At 39.7% G+C, this 23,299-nt stretch overlaps 1 protein-coding gene across 10 annotated transcripts in view; it reads right to left on the bottom strand.

The window, feature by feature from the left end:
- ERC1 (ELKS/RAB6-interacting/CAST family member 1) overlaps positions 1–23,299 on the bottom strand; it is a 274,756-nt gene that overhangs the window by 77,133 nt on the left and 174,324 nt on the right. For all 10 annotated transcript variants that reach the window (XM_014259338.2, XM_088054896.1, XM_088054899.1 and 7 more), the window contains one exon: positions 21,470–21,630. In XM_014259338.2, coding sequence (XP_014114813.1) covers positions 21,470–21,630 — 161 coding nt within the window. The remainder of the gene's footprint in view (positions 1–21,469; positions 21,631–23,299) is intronic.

The raw sequence follows: 23,299 nt of genomic DNA, 5'->3' as shown, positions 1-23,299 counted from the left end.
ACCACATAACCACTTTCAAGTGCAGTACAGTTCCTCTGCAACCACCAGCTACCAGAAGATTTCCATAAATTCTAATTCCATTTCCAGAATTCTAACCAGAACCAGACTGGGGCCCAGAGCTTGAATGTAAAAAGATTTTCTGAGGCTTGATGCACAAGACAGAGATTCAGAACTACTCTCCCTGAGTTTGAATTTGTAGTTAGGAATTTCCAGTCAGAATCACATCATGCTGCAGGTTGTGGTAGCATCATACACAACATGGGGAACAGGAGGTAGGAGAACTTTTCTTATTAATTTCCTTGAATAATCTGGATTCCTTTGTAGTGGAGAGGAAATAACCTCCCAAACACACTAGAACTCTTGACTGGCATGCAAATGGAAATTCCTCCATATGTTCAACAGCTTCCAGTGAAAATTACACAGCTGAAAACATCCTACACAAGAACCTTGAATACTGCAGCAGCACCTCTTAATTAGTAAAATTGAATAGATGCAAGACTGGGCTCCAGTCATTTCTGAAGCCCCTCTGGTATGATGGATACAAATTCTCATGTTCTTACATTTGAGCAGACTAAAGGATTTCTGTGATAACCTTTCACCCCCCAAAAATGCTTCCTCTGGATGCAGCTTGCACTGCCATTTCTATTCACACTAACAGTAGCAAACAGGATATGGTGGGGAAAGTTCACCCTGCACAAGCTGAGATGCCTCACTGCTGCAGCCACAAGACAATAAAAGAGATTGGTTGTGATTTTTACAAGTTCTGACAGCCAATTCCACTACTGCTGGCTGGCTCATAGGATTTAAATATCTGCATCTCAAGTTTTATAACTTGCCTCCCTAAGGAATTCCTAAGCTTCTTTCCAGAGACTGTTTAGAAGGGAAACCATTCACTTTGGAAAAGACAGGTCTAATGCCCTTACTCTGGGGGCTCTGGTTTTGGCTTAGTCCCCTCTGTTCCCTGTCAGACACAACAAGAGTGAACCTGATTGCTGTGAGTCAACAATTCTAATCCATAAAGTTCAAACATCAGGATGCCAAGGACCAGGCTTCACTCACAAGCATTACCGTGTCAGGCTCTTGTTTCCTGAAATTAATGGAAAAATCTGAGGTAAAGCAAGATAAAGTTACAATAAGGAGGAATAAAAACGTGATTGCAATTGTAGCGAAAGGCAATCAGATAGATATTTCCATTCTAGGGAAACCTAAAGCAAAGAATCCCTGTGTGATCAAACTTCTTAAAAACTGTTTGTAGGCACTTCTTAAAGAACTCCAAATCTGCTTCCTCCAATCAAGCCTTGCTGTTTTCAGCAGCAATCAGGGTAATTGAAGCGACCTCAACTCCAGCTAACCACTTAGATCTGATCCACTTTGACACTTGATAATACACAGAAACATTGCAAGAGGCAATTCTTAAGAGAACCAGGATTAAAGCCATATGACAAAAATACCTGTAGATTCTTAGTGTTATACCACACTCACCTATGGGACAAACTGAATTCTGCCTCTTGCCTTTTTAGGCTAAAGTCCATGATTTTCTCAGCATCTTCCTTGAATGATTCCAAATTCATTTGGGCCCAATTTTGTCTCCTTAATTTCAGCCTTTCAGACCTCAGTGCCATGCTTTTCTCTTGGTTGCATTTCTTCAGCTCTATTATAAGCTGTATCACAGCCTGTTGGCTCGGTCACTCGTATTTTGCCAGCTTTGAGAATTACAGCATTAAGGATATTACACAGCACATCCCTATCTAAGCTCATTCCAGTATCCACTTATGGACCTGTTGTCCAGGAATGTGTCTAAGCCACATTTGATCCTGCAGACACTGTCTCCACAGTGCAGACTTCTCTGTGGCTACAAAGCCTCAGGACCTGCTGCACAAAGAAGTGTTTTCCCATATTTTAAGCATGTTTGACACTTAGCAGAAGAGCCTGCCCTCCTGTACCAGCAGCCTTGTCTACATCTGTGCAAGAGTTAAAACCCAACATGGAAAATAAATTCCTTCTTCCCACGAAGAAAACATTCTTTGTCACTCAGCAAGTGGCACGGTAGTGCGTTAGTAAGCATTGTTACGCTCTCGTAGTTTCCCTGTAATGAAAATTTTAAATATCCTTTGATGCCCTATTAGGTGTCCATGAGGAGGTGTTGGCAGCTGAGGGATTGCAGGAGCCTCTGGGAGAAGAGCCCAGGGCTGCCCTTTGCTGGACACGGGCGGTTCCTGGTGGCTCCAGAGGATGCACTGCAGGACACTGCTCACCCCTCAGCCCAGCTGCTGAAACCACGCTGTTCCATCCCTGGGAAAACCTCCTTTGAAAAGGGCAAAACCTTTCACAAAGCACAGGCAAGGGAAGGGGCATGGGGGAAAAGGGTGAGGAACAGCACTGGGAAGACCAAGATCAGAGAAGGAGGAGGGGAAGGAGGCGCTCCAGGTACAAAACACAGATCTGCTGCTGGAGCAGAGAGCCACTGCTGCCCTCTGAGAGCCCACACGAGAGCACATCTTCTCCTGAAGGACTGCAGCCCCACACTGCTGCAAGGAAAGAGCTGCCTGGCTGCAGAAGGCTCTCAGAGACAGTGGATGAAATGCAGTGAGGCTACTCTGCTTGCCCCGCTAAATCTGGGGGAAAAGTTGGGATTTGGTGAGACACTGCAGCACGTTTCTCAGAGAAGCTGTGGATGCCCAGTCCCTGGAGCTGTTCTGGGTGTGGCTTGGAGCAATCTGGTCTAGTGGAAGGTGTCCTTGCTCATGGCAGAGGGGTTGGAACCAGATGACCTTGAAGGTGCCTTCCAAACCAACGTATGAACCCCCAGAGAAACTGTGCTGGCCATACCCAGCCCACCCCTGCACCGAGACAGCAGAGGAGTCTGAGGGCTGGGCTGCAGGAGAACATAGCAGATGGCACTGGAAAGGTGTTGTTTGATTGTTAGACTTGGTTTCTCACTACCCAAACCTTTAGTTGGCAATACATTCATCTTCTCCACGGTGAGTTTGTTTTGTCCATGACACCAATCACACCTCCCTGTCTTTACCATGATGCATGAGCCTTCTCCTCCTATTTTCTACTCCTGTTGTGTTGAGGAGGGTGAGAGAGTGAGGGGCTGGGTGGGAGTTTGGCCCTTAGCCAAAGTTAACCCACCATAGACATATTTTTATGTCCCAAGAGCAGCTTAGAAATAAACTTGTAACACGAGAAGGGAAAGTCTCACTGGAAGTAAGCCCACACATTCCCATGCCAGAGGTGGCTTTTGAAGCTTTTAAAGCAGAATTCTAGCTATGAACTGGGGCTCAGAAGTGGACTTCCTTAACTCTTCAGGCTGGAGATTGAAAAGATCAGCTTTTATGAGAAGAGACTGATTGCAGTCATGGGCATTATGGGATGTGAAGAACTGTCACCAGGCCCCCTGCACAGAAGGAAAACTGTGCTGGATGAAGGAAGATGCAGCTGAGCCAGTAGGGAAGATCAGGGGCACCTGCCCTTCAAAACAGAATTCCCAAAAAGCAGCGAACCACAGCAGGGAAGTGCACTCAGTTTACTTTTTACCTGTTCTATGTATTCAGTAAGGGAATGTTATTTCTTAAATGCTGCCTCACCCAGCACCTCTGCCATGAACTGTACTGAAAATTGTGGTGTCAAAAAATTAGCTTCAATTCCAGTATGATACCAGGGTACAACAATCATCTTGTTTTTTTCCCTGCCAAAAACATTTTCATATTGTCTTTTTTCCTACTCAGCCAAAAGAAACAGTGATTTTGGCTCTATGCCATCACAATAATCAGCAATACCAAGAAACTTAATCACAATGGCAGCAATGTCAATAAAGCCCTGGAAGAAGCCAGAGGTTCTGTACAACCTGATTCAAAAGGAAATGTTTCCTAGGCTGAAGTGCTTCCCTTCAGCTCTACAGGATGGCATGAAACATGCTCTCACTCTATCCCCAAACTTCTGTGGAAAGCAGCCACCCAGGTTTCTGAGGATCTTCCAGGACTGGAAAATCATTAAACAAAGAATTGGTAAGAAACTGAAGCAGATTGGAACGGTCACCGTGCAGGATCAGCAACTCTGACACACCCTGACTTGTGAGTACAGTCAACAAAAAAGAGAAGGGGGGAAAAAAGAGGACTGAAGGAAAAAGAATTTCTGGGTAGAAAATTACTTGGCGTTTTCTAAGCCACAATCAAGTTTAAAAACAGTGCATTCTGGTTTCCTTGAGAGTAAAAATATGGGAAGCCTAATCTGAATGGTCTGTGAAAGTTTGATGGTATTCATCAACATAAGTTGCTACCTAGAGTTCTAAGAGACACTTCTAATCAACATACAGCAGCTTTTCTATTTGATTTTTTGTTACATTATACAGCTGTCCTAATTATCACAAGAATTGGAAGATCTTACCTGGAAGCTATAAACCCACAAAATACTGAAACCCAAGAGACATTAAATAGAAGATCAAACTGAATGATTCAAGTGAATGCCTTTACACCCAAGTCTTGCATAGAAGAAATTTGGAGGTGACTTTTGATTTTTAATGTAGTGGCTCCAGTTTCCAGAGTCTGCTTCTCAACAAAGTGAGAAGAGGGAGAAGACAAGGCTCATAAAGATAATGTGATCAGGATGACATCAGTATCATTCTGAAATGTACACAACAGTTGTTTTCCTATGGCAAAAATTTCTTTTGTGCTCCCTGTATCAAAATGGTTTCTATTTTAGACATGAATAGACACAAACATATCACCACCAAGTGAATGTAATACAAAATAAATCCAATAGTATATCCTTACTATATAATTACAGAACAGATGACTGAATTTTCATCTGTCCAGACAACAACATTTCAATCTGTTGCTCTGAGATATTCTAGGAGAAATTCTGACAATGCTGATCTGATCAAAACAGAAAAAAGCTCTTTCCTGTGACAGCTTCAAGGATGCCATTTGGTAACCTTCCACCCTTTCTATTAGAAGAAAAGGAACATTTTAAGACAGAATGGCTGTAAGATTCTCAGCAGCTCTGCTCAGTGTCACTCCTGGCTTTATTTGAGGAAGACTCTTGAGAAAGGGCTTCATGGGACAGATCACTTTTTGAGATTAGTGAGCACTTACAAACCACATCTCATCTTATCCTGAAATTTTGATTTTGAACAAATACCCTTTCCCCTCAAAGTAAAAAAAATGAGAAAACATACATAATTTTTAATTAATTTGAAAACCACAGACTACATCCATAATGCACATGACAGAGACTGCTTTTTGCCAGTCATAAATAACAGTCCAGGGGTGCCAACCCCTTGGTACTTCTTCCACATATATCAGGTTAAAAACAATTCCCTCCTCCCTTGAACCACAACATTCATGGTACAGATGAGTAAGGAGGGATTTTTTGGTAGCAAAGAAGGTTTTTGGAGCCCTGGCCACACCAGATGATGGGCACTGGTCCAGCCAGCAGAGCACAGCAGCTTGCCAAGTAAAGAGGGACACATCCAATCTGAAATGACTGTATGGGCAGGACTATTTGCATCCCCATGTTTTCAAACACTGCTAAAATCTATGTGAGCAAGGCAGATGAAGTAAGAAATTCTGAAATTCCTGAGTTTCTGCCTCTGAATAATGGAGACATCAAATAAAGGGTATGAAAATATTTACTTCAGTCTTTCTGACTGCTAACAATTAAACACACAAATTAAGTTTTTTGTAAGGTTTTGATACGGTTCCCAACATCCCTCACATCCAATCCCACCCATTAGAGTCGCTGTCTTTTCTCAAGGCTGAACTTACAATTTTTTTTCCTTTTTGGATTGGTTTGTACCTACAAAATCTATTCCTGCAATTGGCATGGGCATGCCCATGAATGCAGACATTGTTACAGTCGTACAGACACACACATGCAGAGACAGCTCGGGCCCAAGGCTTAGGAAAAGAAGCTGTATATCAATTTAAGTCATATTTATAATGACAAAATTGCACTCAGTCTGAGGGTCACACTAATGATTGTGCTGAGTTAGCCCTTTTGGTAGGATCAGAAGGGGGGCAGGGGAAGAAACACCTTTTACCAAAATAGTTAAAATGCTATAAAAAAAAAAAAGTCAGTCTATGCAGCCTAGGCCTTATAAGGAAGTGTTTTTAAACATTTATTTCTTGAAACACAAGGTTTCAATCAAGAGCCACCGGAGACTCTGGGGTCACGATCTTCCCCCTCAATGTTCTGCACAAAGGTCAGAGAGGTTTTCCCCTCTATGAATGAAGCTGCCTTCCAAACACTTCAGCCACGGAATAAACAGCTTCTAACCCAGCCTGCAAAACGCAGCATTGTTGTCTACAAAAAAGACAAACTCTCGCTAGGATATTTCATGCTCTTACTCTCTGCAGACTCTTTACAAATTAAAGGCCTGTAAAACCTTGAACCTTTATTAAGTCTGTCAGCAACAAGTAAGTTGAGAAGAACAGCATATGTCAATGTAAGAAGCCTGGTGAGTGCCTACACTGTATTCCTCAGCTACCCAACCAGCTCGAAACGCTTCCTACACCTTGACATGGCAGTAGATGTGTTAGCACAGACAAATAATGAACACTCACGCTTGGCATTAGCTGGGCTGGTGTCAAATGGGAAATACAGTGAGCTTACAGGCAATCTGGAATGTGTTCTAATGAAAGACAGAGGTTTAAAGAGAAAGTAAGAAAAACAAATTCTTTGTAGCATTTAAAGCAACGAAGGGAAAACACAAAGCAATGCCTTTAGGATGTATCTCAGATCCTGACTGGGATATTTCAAGGATCATTGGATACGGTCAAAAATGTTAATAAGTGGAACTAAAATGGAAGGGGTGTGCTCTGCACAACCTCAGATGGCATTTCAAAGGAAGCTGTTGTGCATCCTATTGTGCAAACCCTCTTGTTGGTGCCACTGCCACTGCTGGGCTGCCTGGTGCCGCAGACGTCGCCGTGCGGGTTTCTCCCGCGATGAGTTACGCTGCTGAAACTGCTCCAGGAACGTACACTTGTTAATTTTGCTTTAGATGGGTTCTATTAAAACGTGAAAACCTTGGCAAGGAGCGGGGTGAGACTTGCCCACTGTCTGGGTCCCTTTCCCACCCAGCCAACAGGGCAGACTTTTTAGTTCATTATCACCTCATCAGTGCTCCTGTCAGCTGCCAGCAGTGAGAACTGGACTAAGCCACTCACTAATTCCTGGCCCTCCTGCCTCCACTGGAGCAGCAGTAAATCCAGAACAGATGGATGCTCTTTAACCCTCTCAATCCAGACACTTACTTTAATCAGGCTAATCAAGCCACCCAGCTCAGAGTGAGGAATGAGTGGCAGAGGCAGGATGAGGTGGGACGGAACTGCTGCAGATCCTGAGCAGAGAACACCACCCTGCATCTCAGCACTGCTGATAAGGGACACAGCTGGCCAAGGCAGGAGGTCAGGAGCAGGACAAACCTTCTATCAAGAGGGAAAGCTGAAGAGGGATGGGTTATAAAGCAGGGCAAGTTCACCACACAGAGATCTCAGCCCGTTACCCAAGCCGTGGATGAAGACCCGAAGGCAAGGGGTGGATTTTGGTTTTGCAGCTGGAGTCGCAGTTCAGGCCACTCCAGCAGCTTGCTGACAGTCATCTCCTTCCTTGACATGAGACATGAGATTCAAACCTTGCCTCGTGTTGTCTGAGAGTTATGGATTGCTGCTTCCGTGCACTGAGCCAGCAGAAAAGTAACTTCAGAAAAATGTGGAGATTTTATTGCTGTGGAGTGTCCCAAGTCAGTGCAGTGGAGCTCTGTGAGCTGCAGCAGGACCTGGGAGAGGGGAGCAGGAGCAGATGGCTCTGCAGCTCAGCCTGCCCTGCAGTCAGACCACAGCTCCTCCTGTTCCCAAAAATGTATTTTCAGTCTTGGCCTGCAGACCGCAGAGCACTGCTTCATTCCCGCAGCAGGGCAGGACCAGAAACTGCATGTGAAATACAAAATGCTCCTTAAAGTGGATTTCACTGTATTGGAACATGAAGAGGAACTCTTCTGTTTATTTGCATACTCCTGTATTTCAATAAGACCTAAACAACTGTGGAGAATGTGGCTAAGTGTAATATTCAGATAGACTGAATTTTTTTTTTAAGATTTTCTGTATGATTTTGTATTCCATAGCCTGGCACAGAAGGCACAAATGAAAAAAAAAACTAAAAAACATTACAGTGTTCTGGCATCTCTAATAGTTTCATACACTTAAAGGCTTCAAGAAAACCTTCCCTGAGTTATGAAAAAAAAGCAAGAAAAAGTATGTGTATATTCATTTTAGAGTCTGGAAACCAAAAAAGGGTCTTTGGCTAAGGTAAAATTACACACCTAGAAGAATTTGTGGATGCCATTTAGAACAACCACTTCCAGTCTTGCCATTCTGTAGCACCTTATGTATAAAGAAGGAAAAAAAATTCAAAGTGCAGTAACAAAATGACGGCATTTTGTTACTTTTGCAAATGATGCAAACCCAAAGCCCAGGAAAAAATCCCCAAGTGCTGGCTCTGAATACAGATCAGCACATGGCATGAATTATTAGGAGCACAAATGCAGCTTCATTGTCCCATCCAGGCTATTTTAACCTGAGAAGTTGTGTGATTGCAGCTTCTCTGCTGTGCCTTTCCTACATGTACATGAAATATAAGAAGAGAAATGAAAGAGTCAATTAGCCTCTTGCCCTGTATCATGTAAACAATGACTCCTGTTTACCCCAGGGCCCAAACTGAAACCAGTTTCCTGAAACCAGGAGAGCTTGACAGGCACAATATGAAAAATAAAGCTTTAAAAAAAAACCAAAAAAGATTTGTTTTACCACTTTTACAAATATGCTTGATTGAACCATTTAAAACCATCCTGCTCTTGCATCTTTCACAAGAAAAGTGTGTCCTTCTCCTAGCAACTTTTTTAAAATTATAAGCTGTGCATACAAATTTTGATCTAAATCTCTACAAGATTTTGCATTTACTTTTATAACTGCCAACTTTAAAAGTTATGAATGAGGAATATATAACCTCCCAACTATTAACCAACACAATGAATTTAGTCACAGAATTGGCTTTCCATTTTGTATCATTTTGTTAAAATTTATAATTTTGCTCTTTAGCTAACACAGAGCAACATTTGCAGGATTAGACAGTGGTGGAGAACAGAAGAACAGCCAGCTGTGTGGAAGAGAAAAACTGTTTTGGCAACTGGCCACGGAAACCAGAAGTCCCAAACAACTTTAAGGACCACTGAAAAGCTTAGTAATTATAGAAAAACACATTCAAAGCTGGCTTCTCCTTAAGGATGATTACCATGACAATCAAAAAGACAAAAACATAGCTGAATTTAGTGTAACTGTGAAACAGGCTGGGAAAATATTTGTGCATGTGGCTGTCACAATTTTGTGAGTTTCCAGTGAAAAGACAATCGAGGACCAAAAAAATTATCTAGAAAAAAAATGTTAGAATGACATTGAGAACTATTGTTCTTTGTTAAATAATAATGTGCTAAAATTACACGAGAAAGAAATCCTGATGTAGGTTTGGTTTTTTTATTTTTAAGTACATAGTTCAGCCCTGCAGTGAGCTATCAAACACACTGGAGCATCCTCAAAGGAGACAGTGAAAGACTCAGCTGTTAGCAGTGTTTTAGGAATAAAATATTCTTCCATAATATGAAGAAGAAACATCTCATTAAAAGACCCTTCCAGCCTTGTTGATGGTGACTACCCTACCCTGAAACTAGAGCCTTCTGATTGTTTAGAACATTGTTTATTCTCTTTGTTATTTTCCTTTTTGCTTGTTTTCAATATTGTTCATTTTCTCTGTTCATTTTTATTTTTATTTTTATTTTTTGGTCAGAACAGAAAAGCAGTACCTTTATTCTCTGACTCCAGTATTTATAAATTCTCAACAATGACCAGGGATTGGATAATTAAGTTTCCACCTTCCCAAGCCCACTGGTCATGCAAAACATCCATCAAAAGGCATTTCTTTAGAAGGAATGTGGTTTTATGTTTATATAATCATATAAATCAGTGCTGTTCTTCTCAGAAGCAGCAAATAAGAATCAACAGGTGCCTCAAAGCTGGCAATGAGCTCCTTTCTTATCCAACATACATCTTGTGTGTCTTAAAAAACGTTTTTTGGAGTCCAGTGTAAATCACAGACCACCACAGGTAGGTAGAGAACAAGGTTCTGAAGATCAGCCAAAGAAAAGGAAGTGGAGACTTGGGAAAGATAGAAAAGAACCTCACTGTGGATCTCCTGCTCTCTGTCCTATTCAAAACAATTTTCTATCATGAACAAGAAAATTAATTTTAATACTGCCCTTTAAACAACACTTGAATAACAGAATTTTGTTAATTTACAACAACAAATGAAATCTTATTTTGGGAGTGCAAGATACAGTTGAATTACTTGAGTGTGGTCTGAAAGTCACTCCACTGCAAGCAATTTAGACAATTTATTCATGCCAGCTGGATTTTTCTGTGTTGAGTTTCCCTTATTCCTAAATAAGAGAAACACTCTATTTTTTTTTTAAACAAAGGCTTATTTCAGGAGTTAACATGGACTTTGCTTTAACATTCCCAGATGGGAAGTGCTATATCTTGTCAAGTATCATATTGAGAACTGAGGGCCACAGCATAAACTGAAATTATAGAAGGCTGCACAATTTAAACAAAAAAAAATTAAAAAATTAAAAATTAAAAACTAAAAATTAAAAATTAAAAGATAAAAATTAAAAATTAAAAATTAAAAGATAAAAAATAAAAAATAAAAATTAAAAATAATAAAAAAATAAAAATGAAAACAAATAAAAATTAAAAAATTAAAAATAAAAATAAAAAATGAAAAATGAAAATAAAAAATAAAAATAAAAATAAAAATAAAAAATTAAAATAAAAAATAAAAATTAAAAAATAATAATAATAAAAAAATAAAAAATAACAATTAAAAATTAAAATAAAAAGAAAAAATAAAAAATAAAAAAAATAAAAAGAAAAAATAAAAAAGTCTATTCCTGGAATGTGGAGAGAAGTTATTGTAACCCATTCTGATCAGCAAACTGCTCTTGTCCTTTAAAGGTGTAGGTGTGCATTTCCAAGTCCCAGCAGACTGTCACCAACCTCAGCTGAGGTGCTGGGAAGTTAAGTAATGAAATACTTCCACTAGGCTATCCTGACTCCTGCCTCAAATCAAAACACAATCTTTATGTTCAAGACATAAACTAGAAAAATGGGCGGTGCACAAATTCCAAAGAAAGGAATGAGAGCTTTTTTTTATTATTTTTGTGCATTCCTACAGTCCATATTTTTAAAAGTTTTTTTCTAAGACTTGTAGGATTTCCTGGGGAATAGAGCACCTGAAAGGTGGATTTTGTTCTTTACTGTTCCAGAGCAGCCATATCAGTACACAGAATGGGAATGAAAGTTTAACTGAAAATCTGTGCCTGTTGGTCATGAGGAGTTAAATTTTCCATCTTTACCAAGCAGGCATTTCATGATGATCTCTGCTTCATCATGATTTCTGCTGATCTATGTACAATTGCTTCCAAACTGACTTGGCAGTGGGAACAGGGGGTAAAGCAACTCTGAAGAGCTGAGGGTTTTATTCCATGCACCAGACTACAACTTGACAGCTCTTAAAAAGTATTCCTACCTTGAAAAGACATTACATTTTCATTAATCATTAATCTGCTAAGAAATAGAACTTATCAGAGCCTACAGAAAATTAACTGTACTTATTTCTAAAATAAAAACCAGCCATACACTAGGCAAGTCAAAGAAAACACCAGTGATGCACACACACTGCAGCCATGGGAGTGTCTGCACCAGGAAAATGTGCAAGCACAGCTGGACTAAGGCAGGTGGACTCCAAAAAGTATTAGACATAACTTACTACACTACTTACATATTAATATCACATTGCTACTTTGAGAGTTAGTAAGAAGAAAATGAAAGTACAACAAAGATCTGTTAAAAGACAGTGCATCTCCCACGTATGGGAATAAAGCTTTTATGCTATTTGTAGCACTGAGATGAAAACCACATAGCTGCCCAAAGCAATTTCTGTCCCTCTAAAATGATTTTCATGACAAGCCCACAAGTTCTGTCTCAGGAACAGCAACTAAAGATGAAGTTCTTATGCTTAGCTGTATTTAATTTGCACTGAGATGGTATTTGCCCATCCAACAGAACAAGAAATTCAGTATCTGTATAAAACCAGGCAGTGAGGATGAATCCATGCACGTCATGAAGTAACATGGAGCACTCTGTCTCCCCAAAACAAGAGCCCCAAAGGTCTGGAGAGAGCTCTTGTGAGCTGTGCTGTGTCCAGCACTGCTGCCCTCCATCCCCAGGCAGGGAATGCACCCATGCTCTGTGCTGCAGCAGAGCCAGGAGCTGCAGAGCTGCATTCCCTTCCTGCAGGGAAAGCTCACTGGGACATCATTCCATGGCCCCACATCCCTGCTGTGTAATGGGCCAAGTGCTGCACTGACACCCTGAGCAGCTCAGCCCCAAACTTTTCCCTTCCCAACACTGAATTTGCATTTCTACCCCTAAGTGCTGCTTTCTTTTGGCTCCAAAGACAGCCTCACCTGCAGGGTTTCATTTCTCTGTTCCACACCTTGCTGTTGGTTTTCCCTTCCTGCACAAAAGAACTTGCTCCAGTGCCTCTTTCACAACTGCTTCTTTGTAGTAAATGAAAGCCTCAATAATTGTATTTGGACTGTAGAGTTGATTAATTTTGACTTTGTTTAATTTGTGGCCTTTGCTGAGATCTTTGGGGCTGAGAATTAGGGAGCACACTGTACCACTGTGCTTTGGACACAAGGGCTTTGCCAATTTATTTCTTGCCTCATTTGTCACAAAACCTATGAAACTGCAGTCCAAAGCCAGCTTCATATTTCTAAAGGCAAGGCAAAAATGGATTTGTTTTTATTCTAAATTAACATCTCCCGGCTAAATTAATCTTAAAACCAGAACCCTCAGTGACAATGAGACTTTAGTGAGCAAGATAAATCCAAAGATCAGCTCAGCAAAACGGAGCAGATTGTTTCTCTCCAATTACAGCACTCAAGTGGCAAGAAATGCATACTCAACTTCAGATACAGACATATAAACCAAAAAATGAGGATGCAGAAAGATCTGTATGAGAACATGTTAGAAGACAGAAATACATGAAGAACTCTGTATTTTACATGCACAACATTTCCCATGAAACATTTGTGTCTCAAACTGTTAAGACATCAAAAAACACCCCACAAACTCAATGTCTTCAGATTTTAATTCCTGAAGTTTTAATCACTGAAGTTCTGTGGCCATAGGTGAACGAGTGACTTCATGTTTTGCTTTTCAGTTTACTCCTTTGAGGAACAGCAATGGCATTTCTCTGTTTTTATTTAAAAAAGATGATTTTGAAATGTAAAATCCTTCAGTGAAAAGAGCTAAACTAAAAAATACTATTATTATTTTATAGTAATATTAATATTATAATAATATTAATATAATTATAATATTATTAATAGTCACATTATTAATATTTTTGATGGAAGGGTGGCTAGATGAGATAAAGGCTTTTTCCAAATATAAGAAGATAGGCCTGGCATTCTTTATAACCATTTCAGGTTTCCTGCCTAATGAGGGTTTGAAAAGCAGCAAATGTTCTGCAGCTACCTCAAACCAATGAATTGAATTATTTTTATTCCTTCCAATAAAAAAAAGAAGTTTCCTTTGCATGGAGAATACTCAACATGAATTACCTACAAAAGCCAAGTTTCTCTTCAGAAATGGAATCTGCAAGCCAAAGATAGAATTAAGAGACAGAACTGAGCCCACATCACATGAGGAACAAGCTCAGGCACATGACACATTTTTACAGGATGCATTTTTCACTCTTACAGACATTCAGTAAGGAATCTGTGCTGAAGAATCACAAAACCAGCAAGATAACACAGTCTCCATCCCCCACTTCACCCCACAGCACCTTCAGCTCTATTGAAGGTATTTGTGATATGCTGAAGTAAAAACCTTCCTCCATCCCCTCTTCCCTTTACTGAGATCAGTTTGAATTCTCATCTTGCTCCCCAAATCCCCTCAACACCCACCATGGCATTTTGGCACTACACACCCTTTGGCTTTGGCTTGTCAGCCACTTCACTCTGGACACCTGGAACAGCAGCAGGCTCGAGAGAGAGCTCCAAGGACATTGAGTGACAGAGCTTTCCACTGCAGCAGCAAACTGCTGTTTATTTTTTATATTTTTTATAAATTTTATTTATTTTTTATTCTTTTCCAGCTACCCACTCATTGACTTCACAGTGGTTTAATAAGGAATACAATCCCCACCACCTGGTTGATTTGTCATGATTTAGTCTCAACAAGTTAATTTCTCTGCTATTCAACACTTTCCTGTTTTCTAAACATTTCAATAGATCTTTGACCATTTACTCCAGTCCTTTTGTGATTAAATAAATCCCTCACTGCTCAAAGCACCTCATCTTTTCACAACAGTCTCAGGTGACTAAAATATTTATCCATGAAATTAAACTTAATGATCAAGCTAGTTGATTGTATAGCAAATACAAACTGTATCATTTAGTTTAACTTCATATGCAAAGTTTGATTCCTCGTGGAAATAAACTAATGTGATCCTGTAGTTTTCAATTTAACATGAATTTTAAAGCTGTAGAAGGCCAGAAGACTGAAAGGTCTAGAGAGGTGCAGAGAAAGCTACAGCCATTTCTACTTAGTGCTTGAAGCAGGGCTGAAAAAGGGGTTTAGGAAACACCTGAAGTAGCATTGTGTCAAATGATTTTTGAGAATTCCCTACATTCCTATACATTCCTAGTAGAGGAAGATAGCTCTCCTTACCCTGCAATCTGCAGAAAACTATTATAAACTACTGAACTGGGGAGAAATGACTTAATTAAAGTGACAGCATCAGACCTCAAAGAAAGACAATTTCATCTTGTTTAGTGTCATCCTTTAGGGTTTGTGAATGAACAGGTCTGGTCAATTTTCATGTTTTTGACTGCAGTGAAGAGGAATCACTTTCACTGCACACAAGGTATCACCAGACAAACCCAAACCAACAATCCCAAATCCTGTCACTGTGGAGTTTTCTCAGAAATTCCAGACCTGCAGATGATGCTTTTTATTTTGTCTAAAATCAAAATCAAATCAAAAGTGTTGTTTGGGAAGGGAACAAAAAAACCCACCATGGATATTCCCACACAGTATAAAGACAAAGACTGTATGTACTGCCAACAACTTGACTCAAATCTCCAATTTTTCTTACTCAACTCCCACTTGTTGTCCTGCAGGATTGCAGGGAAGCAATTACTTGCTCCAGAGGTTATTTCTGTAATTAAAGCAAACTGACCTCACTTTTTAAAAAAGCAGGAATTTCTGTTCCACTCCAGAAAACAGAGTGGGGTTAGACTTTGCCTTACCCACACCCTGCAAAGCTCCACTGTTATTTTAAACCCAATAAAAGAGTGACTTGCACATGCACAGTGACCATGGGAGCACATCCACCCTTTGGGAGCTCCCTCCTCCCACCCTGAGCTGTGCTGACGATGTCTGGATGGGATTTACAATTGCTCAAAGCTACTATTGTTCACACTACATTAAATCTACAATATATGCAATGAGATACCATAATATTTTCACTTGGAACTTCTATTAACCCGCAACTTGACTGGATTTAATGAAATATGTAGTGCTCACAGAGTTGATTTATATGCATTACTATTTACAGTTCACGTTTATAAAAGAGGAAAAAGCACCCTAAGGAACTCATGGTTCTTTGGACTTCAACAGAAAGGAAAAAGTGCCTGATTTGGTTTAGCTCAGTCACACCCCTGGAAGCTCCAGAATCTTATAGCTGGATTAGGGATGGCGACAGGAATCACTGATGCAGCTGAAATAGCCAGCATAGGAAATCTACTTTTGCTATCAACCCTGAGCCAAAACATTCCTGCACATTTTAAAGCAAAAATCACAGTCAGATTTATGCTTCTTGTGTATAGAATTATGCACAAACGATGTCTTTGCATGCAGAAAACTTGGAAATGTGCTTTTGTCAAGTGTTGTTCTAGAGCTAAGTGATGTGGAGGATTCATAGTTCCAAGGGAAAATGACAGAGATTCCCTTGAACAGAGAAACTTTTACTTCTGGCAGAACTTCAGAGTGTGTTTAATGGTACAAAATAAGGGCATGCAGAATTAGTCAGCAGAAGGGAGTATATTGGTGCCCTTGGAGCTATCTTACAAGCAATCTGTTCCATATATTAATCAACATAAAACCATCACTCTCCCTATTCCTCTAACAATTTAACACTCAGTTCTCCAGGAAAAAAAACAATTCTTTTTCTTTTAGACAACATGATCTGCATACAGCTTATGCCAAAAGCAAACTTTTACCAAAGCAATGCCCTCTGGACAGTAAAAAAACATGAAACTTTCTTGTGCTGCACCTGCTCCCTAAGATAGTTTGCAATAATGACTAGGAAAACTGAGAGAAGACAAGAAGGACATTCATTCTCTAGAGTCAGGATTGTGTAAGCCTAAAAAAATCACACATTTTAGTACTCAGGGTGTATATCTATGCCAAGGGCTCTACTGATGAGATCTTTCAGAGCAATTTCTGTGAGAATGTTGTAGTTTCTTAATAGAAAACGAAAGCATGACAAAACCTCTACATTTTTAACACCGAGGCTATATGCTAAATTTTTCACATTCTCATCTGAAAGAGGTTTAATTTTCTTTCACCATCTAGAAAACTGTGATCACTTACACTAAACCCAGTCCCTGAAAAAATCCATCCAGAAAAAGAATCTCCCAGGGAAAGGCATGGGAACAAGAGCACAGTGTAGCTAAATTCTCCAGAAGTTAATGACTGGATCTCTTTTCCTCATCTCCTCCCTACAACATCAATAGTCTTAGAAATTACAGAGGGGAGCAAAATGCTTTAACACCACCTGGTGTAGTTTTCAGCAGTTGGTTTTGCTTCCAGGCCTGTCATGGCTCATTAAGATAGTACAGTACTTTCTGTCTGCAGGATTGTTCTCAGGGAACTTAGAATTCCAGATAAAATGGGATACAGAGGTTTTATCACAAGACAGAACAGGACTGTGACGTATCGTGCCAAAGTTTTAGTGTCTGAAAAGCTACAGAAGGAAAAGATTTCCAAGGCAGCTTCAGAGTAACAACAAACCAGTTAGAAAAGGTAAATATAACTTCCCAACACTTCAAGAAACAGTAGACCACAACAATCTAAATTTATGTGTATTCATATGGAGCATTTTGTCTGTGCAGGTTTTGCTGAAGGTTCAATGCCTTTGCTTTGCAGTTTTATTGCTCTGTGACACTTGGAGATTCAAGGTTCACTTAGTGTTTTGCAATTAGAAATGGATTCATTTTCATATTTCAGACTATTTCAACTGGATCAGTTACAATTTAATGGGGAGACAACATAGAATTAAAATAAACATATATGATTCAATATTTTATGCTTGAAAAGGACAAAACAAAAATTGCAAAGGACAAAACAATGGTAACAGGACACTAGCATGTTAATTTTCACTCTGAGCCCTGAAAAAGACATTTTAAAAGAAATTTCCAAAGCTAATAGAAGGAAAAGGGGCTGACAGGGATGCACTTGCTCAGCTTTGCCCCAGACAGTGAATCCTACAGACACAGAGTGCCCCCTGTGGGACTTAAAAAACTGTGTCAATTAATCAGTTTCCTTTGGATTCCTTTCAACTTCAGCTTCCTACTCATACCTCCAGACAATGCTGCTTTACTGCTGGGAAGATGAACTTTTCAGAAGATAAACAACCTCAGCTTCCCCTGATTTCATTTTCAGTTGTGAGTGCTCGTGTACATGCCTTTCCATTTTTCTTATCTGAGAGCCAGACAATGAAGATGTGGACTTCTCCATCTAGCAAACATTTTTCAGTCATATCATGCAGAGCTGTAGCAGAGCTATGGGTGAAGAGTCTTCCAGCACAGCCCTGCCTAGGCTGGCAACTCATTTTCATGAGCATCCCTCCTGTAGCTCTCAGCAGGCCTCTGAGATGAGGAGAGGAAGGCATGCAATAATGCAATAAACTCATTAAACTGCACAGGTCTGGCTCATTTCTGATCACCACCTACACTCTCTATCAAAGAAACACTACCTGTGGGATGAACTCATCCCATTAGACACTACTGTGATAAAAACTCAAAAGAGGACTCATGTACAGTCAGGCAAGAAATCAAAAGATGTTTTCTGGCAGCTTGGTTTTGAAACATAAATTATTTCCTGAGATAACAATTGATTCATCCGCAATATCCTTGATTATTTTTCAAGAAACAAGAGGATAGTAAATTATTCTCAGACAAGTAATAATCCTTCTGTAGTGAGCCAGCAGGATGAAAGACTGGACTCTGAAGAGCCAGCTACATTATGTAAGCCTGCATACCTTGAATTATAGGGCTAGCAGCAATTGCAATTAGCAGGAGAAGGCATAATTCAGGCTATTGGATCATTTTCCAGGTCTGAAAGAACAGCTTGAGAAATGCCCCAAGTGGGACTTTTCAATCCTGAAGGAAGACCCTTCTGACCATAACAAAAGGCCTGTCTAGTATAAAAACCCTGCAGACACAGTGTCTGTTCCCCTTCCCTGTAAGTGCAGAGTTTGCTGCTGCAGATTTGGCAATGGCATGAGCTCGGCCTCAGATTAGACTGTTTGTGCTTGGTTATTTTCACACACTGCCAAAATTTGCTGACAACACCAGGGAAAAAAATAAAAAAAATAAAAAAAAAAAAAAGGAAAGTAAAACTGGTGATTTTCAACAGTTTATAACTCAGCTCAGCCTAAGCAGGTTTTTATGGGACAAAGAACAGAGATTTCTCTGTAGACAGCACTTTATTCCTGCCTAATTTAAAAGATTTGCTGTGAATGATGGAAACATTAGAACTTCTTAAAGAAAACATAACAAAACAAAAATCCTAGCAGTTCACTAGTATTTCTCTACAGTAGATCAGATTTGGTGATATAAATAGAGACCATTATCTGCCTCTCTCATAATTATTCGCAATAAAGTTTTTTTAAAGAAAATGAAAATATTAGACTTAAAGGAAGAGGGTTTAAAAATACATAGTATTTCTTCAAGGAGTGAAATTTCTTGCTTGGAGTAATTCACACTTGAGCTATTCTAGTGCCACACTATTCCCTAAGGAGTGTGAAATGATCTTCTCAGGGTTACAGAGTCAGTAGTAAACACAAGTTCTGCTCCAAGAAACAGCATTTTAAACATGTATTTTCACTAGCATTATATCTAACAACTTCCTATTGAAACCCAGAGGAAACTTTCTGGAGTCCCCTTGTTGCTTTAACACTTTCTTTCGCTGTGTATCTAGAATCTCCTCAGCTGTTTTTCCTGTCTGCTCCCCAGCCCCATGAGCTGACTGCAGGGCCCAGGTTGTTAAATCTACACCTTGATCAAATCCCAAATTTAATCAGTGCTGCTCTTGAGCACCTCAGACTCGTCCCACTCGCTGAAGCATGCTCTAAAACTTAGGAAACAATATTGCTTCACTGTCCCTTTGAACACCATCTGTACAACAGCTATTTCTCTCCTTGAGAACTCCAAAAGCAGCCAATTGCTTCACAGAACTCACCACTCATTCAATTACTGTTGTTTTTCAGTTGAAATAGTAATAAATACTTCAACAAAAGGAGGAAAATTTTGCAGAACTAGAAAACAAATGAGTGCTTTTCCTAAAGGACACAGGCTGGGAAAGCAGGGCAAGAAAGAATACACTGGAGTTTCTGTATATAAAATAAGATATTTAATTGACTGGGAGTCCTCAGTAGAGACTTGTTTGCAAGAGACTCTCATGGTGAGGGTGAGTTTTTGAAGTTTGGATGCCTTTGGCAGCTTTATAGAACTTTAAGACAGACCAGCTATGACTAAAACACGCTCAGCTAGTTAACCATACAAATGTAATGCTTTTTCCATCTCTCTCTCCATGTGCTGACAGCATTACCATTCTCTCCAGTGTTCTTCCTTCTGAGCTACAATGGATCTACCAGCTCATGCAGTCCCTGATACCACACTTCAGTGCAAAAACTTTCCAACAATAACTTACACAGCTAAGAGAGGTCATCATTTAGAAGTGAGCAGTTATATTAAAGGATCTACACAATTCCAAATACATTTCAGGATACAGAGTACACTGCGTGTAGATTTTAATGAGGAGGTTTGGCAGAGCAGTTTGGCAGAAGAAAGTACTGTCAAGTGATTGGATATGGGATACATCTCCAGTTGCTTTGGATTCCCACATCACCTCAAGAGCTATTCTTCCCATCCCCCCATACAGCAACTCTCAAGGCAGTCAAATTTATAGCTCAATAAATTTTTTTATTAAAAATAAAAAGTGTGGCTTTTAAGTACTGCAGTCTTCCAACATCCTTATGCCAGGTCCAGATCAAACTGTTGTAGCTGAATATGAAGCTGGGGAAGCTTGGCCCACTTTATACAGCACTTCTAAGTTAAAGTTTCAAGATCTAAGCCACCTCTTTCCATTTTGTAACAGCTGTTTTTCTATCCTTTCATTAAAAAAAAAAAAAAAAAAAAAAGGAAAGGAAAGAAACCAGTGTAGAATAGTTAAATAAATAAATAATGGCTCACAAAACCACAGTGGAGGAACCACTGCAAGTCCTGCCAATAAAAATGTTCCTTCTCTTCAGGGCTGGCTAAACAACTGAAAGTGTTTCTAATGAACTGCTGGCAGCACTATCCATCATTGCACTAAATGGATTCATGTCTCCCTAAACTAAGGGTAACTATTTATCTGTAATGCAGAGTCAGAAATGAGGAAGTATTTAAGCCTGAGAAGTCTAATCCCTCTCTTCTCCCCAGCTCCTCAAAGCTTGGTTTTATCCAGGCTTCCTTGTGTAAGGATGATTAGAAAAGTTTGACTGTTAGAGAATTTCAAACTGCTCCAGTGCTAATGAACCATCTGCACGAGTTTGAAAAATCCTTGAGCAGACCAGACATCTGCAGTCTGATTTTAGCATTACAAACACCTGACATTCTGTTTATCTTTTCCCTCTTTTTGTTGTCATTTGCTACACTGACTTGGCACCTTACCTTGAAGCAGTTACAGGCTGCTCAAAGCAAGATGGCACATTCATTAGACACAGAAAAATTCAGTCCCAATAGCTGCTTAGGATCTTTGAAGATGCTGTTGTGCAAATAACAGAAATCTACTGTAAACAAGGAGAAGGAAGAAATGTTTTTGAGCTCTAGAGGGAGTGTGAAAGTGATGTCAGCAATCTCTGGAGGTCAGCTCTGAAGGCTCGACTGATCTCAGATTGCTGCTATCTGCAGAGACCTACCCATGCAGGGGCTGTCTTTAGAACAGGGATCAGAAAGAAATGCAGAGACACCAATGAAACACACCCACAAATAATAAAAGAAGACACTTACTTCATTTCTAGGACCTCCTCCAAATGTTTCCTTCTTTCAGCTCGTAGGTTGGTCAGGTGGGTTTCCTTCTCAGCCAAAGACTGTTGTGTGGAGGACAGCTTTGCTTTCATTGACTCCAGCTCCTGTTTGACCTTCTCCATAGCCATCATCAGCTCTTCTACCTGAAACATCATTGGAGAAGACAGGAGGAGAGAAAAATTGATGTGAGCGGCTGGAACTTACTGAATGTCCCAAGTAAAGTGGAGCAGAAAGGTCAGCAGGGCACAGATCCAGTGCTGTGGTCAGGATGTCTACACTTGAATAAAGCACAGCTCAGGAGTTAGCTTGCTTTGGTCACTGCAACACAATCTCTGCAATACAAACCTTCAGCTCCTCTGTATTTCTATTTTAGATGCAGCTCAGGGAGAAGAGGATGGCCTGTGAATGTCAACCCTGGACCACAAAAATGTGAGGTATTAAATGAAACACGTTGATAAAACAGCAAAAGGATAAAAAACTTCCACTGTAAATGATGCCTAAAGAGAAGCTACACGTGCATTTCAAGAACAAAGGTAACATTTCTGAAGCAGGGAGAGGAATGGGTTCCCATAAAAATGTGAGGCCATTTCCCTCAAAATACCATTTGAACAATGCTTTTTAGGCACACATTGGGATTTAGCAACATAAGACATTCAAAGAGTTGCTGATGGCAGAGAAGTACAGCAGAACAATGCTCTTACCTTCAGCAAACTGGAAAGATTCAGAGTCAACATGATTATGAATTCTGCCATACATTTTCCATAATGAAGAGTCATTTTATTTTGCACTCAGAACATGTTCTGTCTCAGGCGAAATTTATCACTAATTTACATGCAAAATCACAATACATGCTTCAATCTAGCTACATAAAGAATTCAAAAACTTCTGGATGTGCTTTAATAATTTTATAATAAAGCTCAATGGCACACATTACTTTCACTGACTTTTTCCATGTAGGTTTTCTCTTTCCATCACAACCAAGTGTTCATAAACAATTTTATAATGTGCTTTTAATGGGAGAAATTCAGATGCTGTTACTGTGCAAAATCAAATATTTGCATAAATTTAGTATGCAAGCACAGCACTACACTGCCTTTAAACCCCCCCATAACAATCAACTCATGATCCATCCTGGAAGTGTAAATTATTGAATTTACAACAAGCTCAATTTCCAATTGTATGTTTTTACAGGGAGAGTTGAGTATGTCATTTGCTCTGTAGGTGCTGTAGGAGGGAAGTATGTAACTTGCTTTAATAAATGCTGTACTCCTAAAGGCAGAGCTAATGGCTCAGGACAAACATGGATAATAAGACTGGTTTTCATCCTCAACTGGTGCCAGAGCAAGAAACATTGCAACTGAGAATTAGGAGATTTATAAAAATCTAGCAGAAAGCCTTTCTACTTCCATGGAAATGCAGCTGCCAAAAGGTGGTAATTCTTATGCTTAGCAAACTAAATTAAAAACAATTTAAATATGCAGTTAACAACATATTTGATGTTTAAAAACAATTAAAATATGCAGTTACCACAACCTATTCAAAATGAACAGCCAAGAATTCATCTGGTAATCACCAGACCAAAGGAGAACCTCAGTGAGAAGTAGTCCAAACTGGCAAGCATGGATATAATAACCAAACTTTTCTTTTTTTATTAGTGTTTAGTGCACAAAACAAGATCAGAAAATCTGCCAATTTTTAAAAATAAGGGAAAACTCCATAAAATGAAAGAGAGAAAATGTATCAGGAAAGAATGTAAAGAAGAGGTGCAGAAATAATGAATAGCAATAATACTACTAGGACAGAAACTGGTTC

This window comes from Pseudopodoces humilis, chromosome 5 (genome assembly GCF_049639895.1).
Source record: "Pseudopodoces humilis isolate 2021_Gansu_Grassland_sample_001 chromosome 5, ASM4963989v1, whole genome shotgun sequence".
Lineage (NCBI taxonomy): Eukaryota > Metazoa > Chordata > Aves > Passeriformes > Paridae > Pseudopodoces > Pseudopodoces humilis.
Note: the sequence above shows the minus strand (reverse complement) of the source record. Positions and strands in the feature narration are given on the sequence as shown.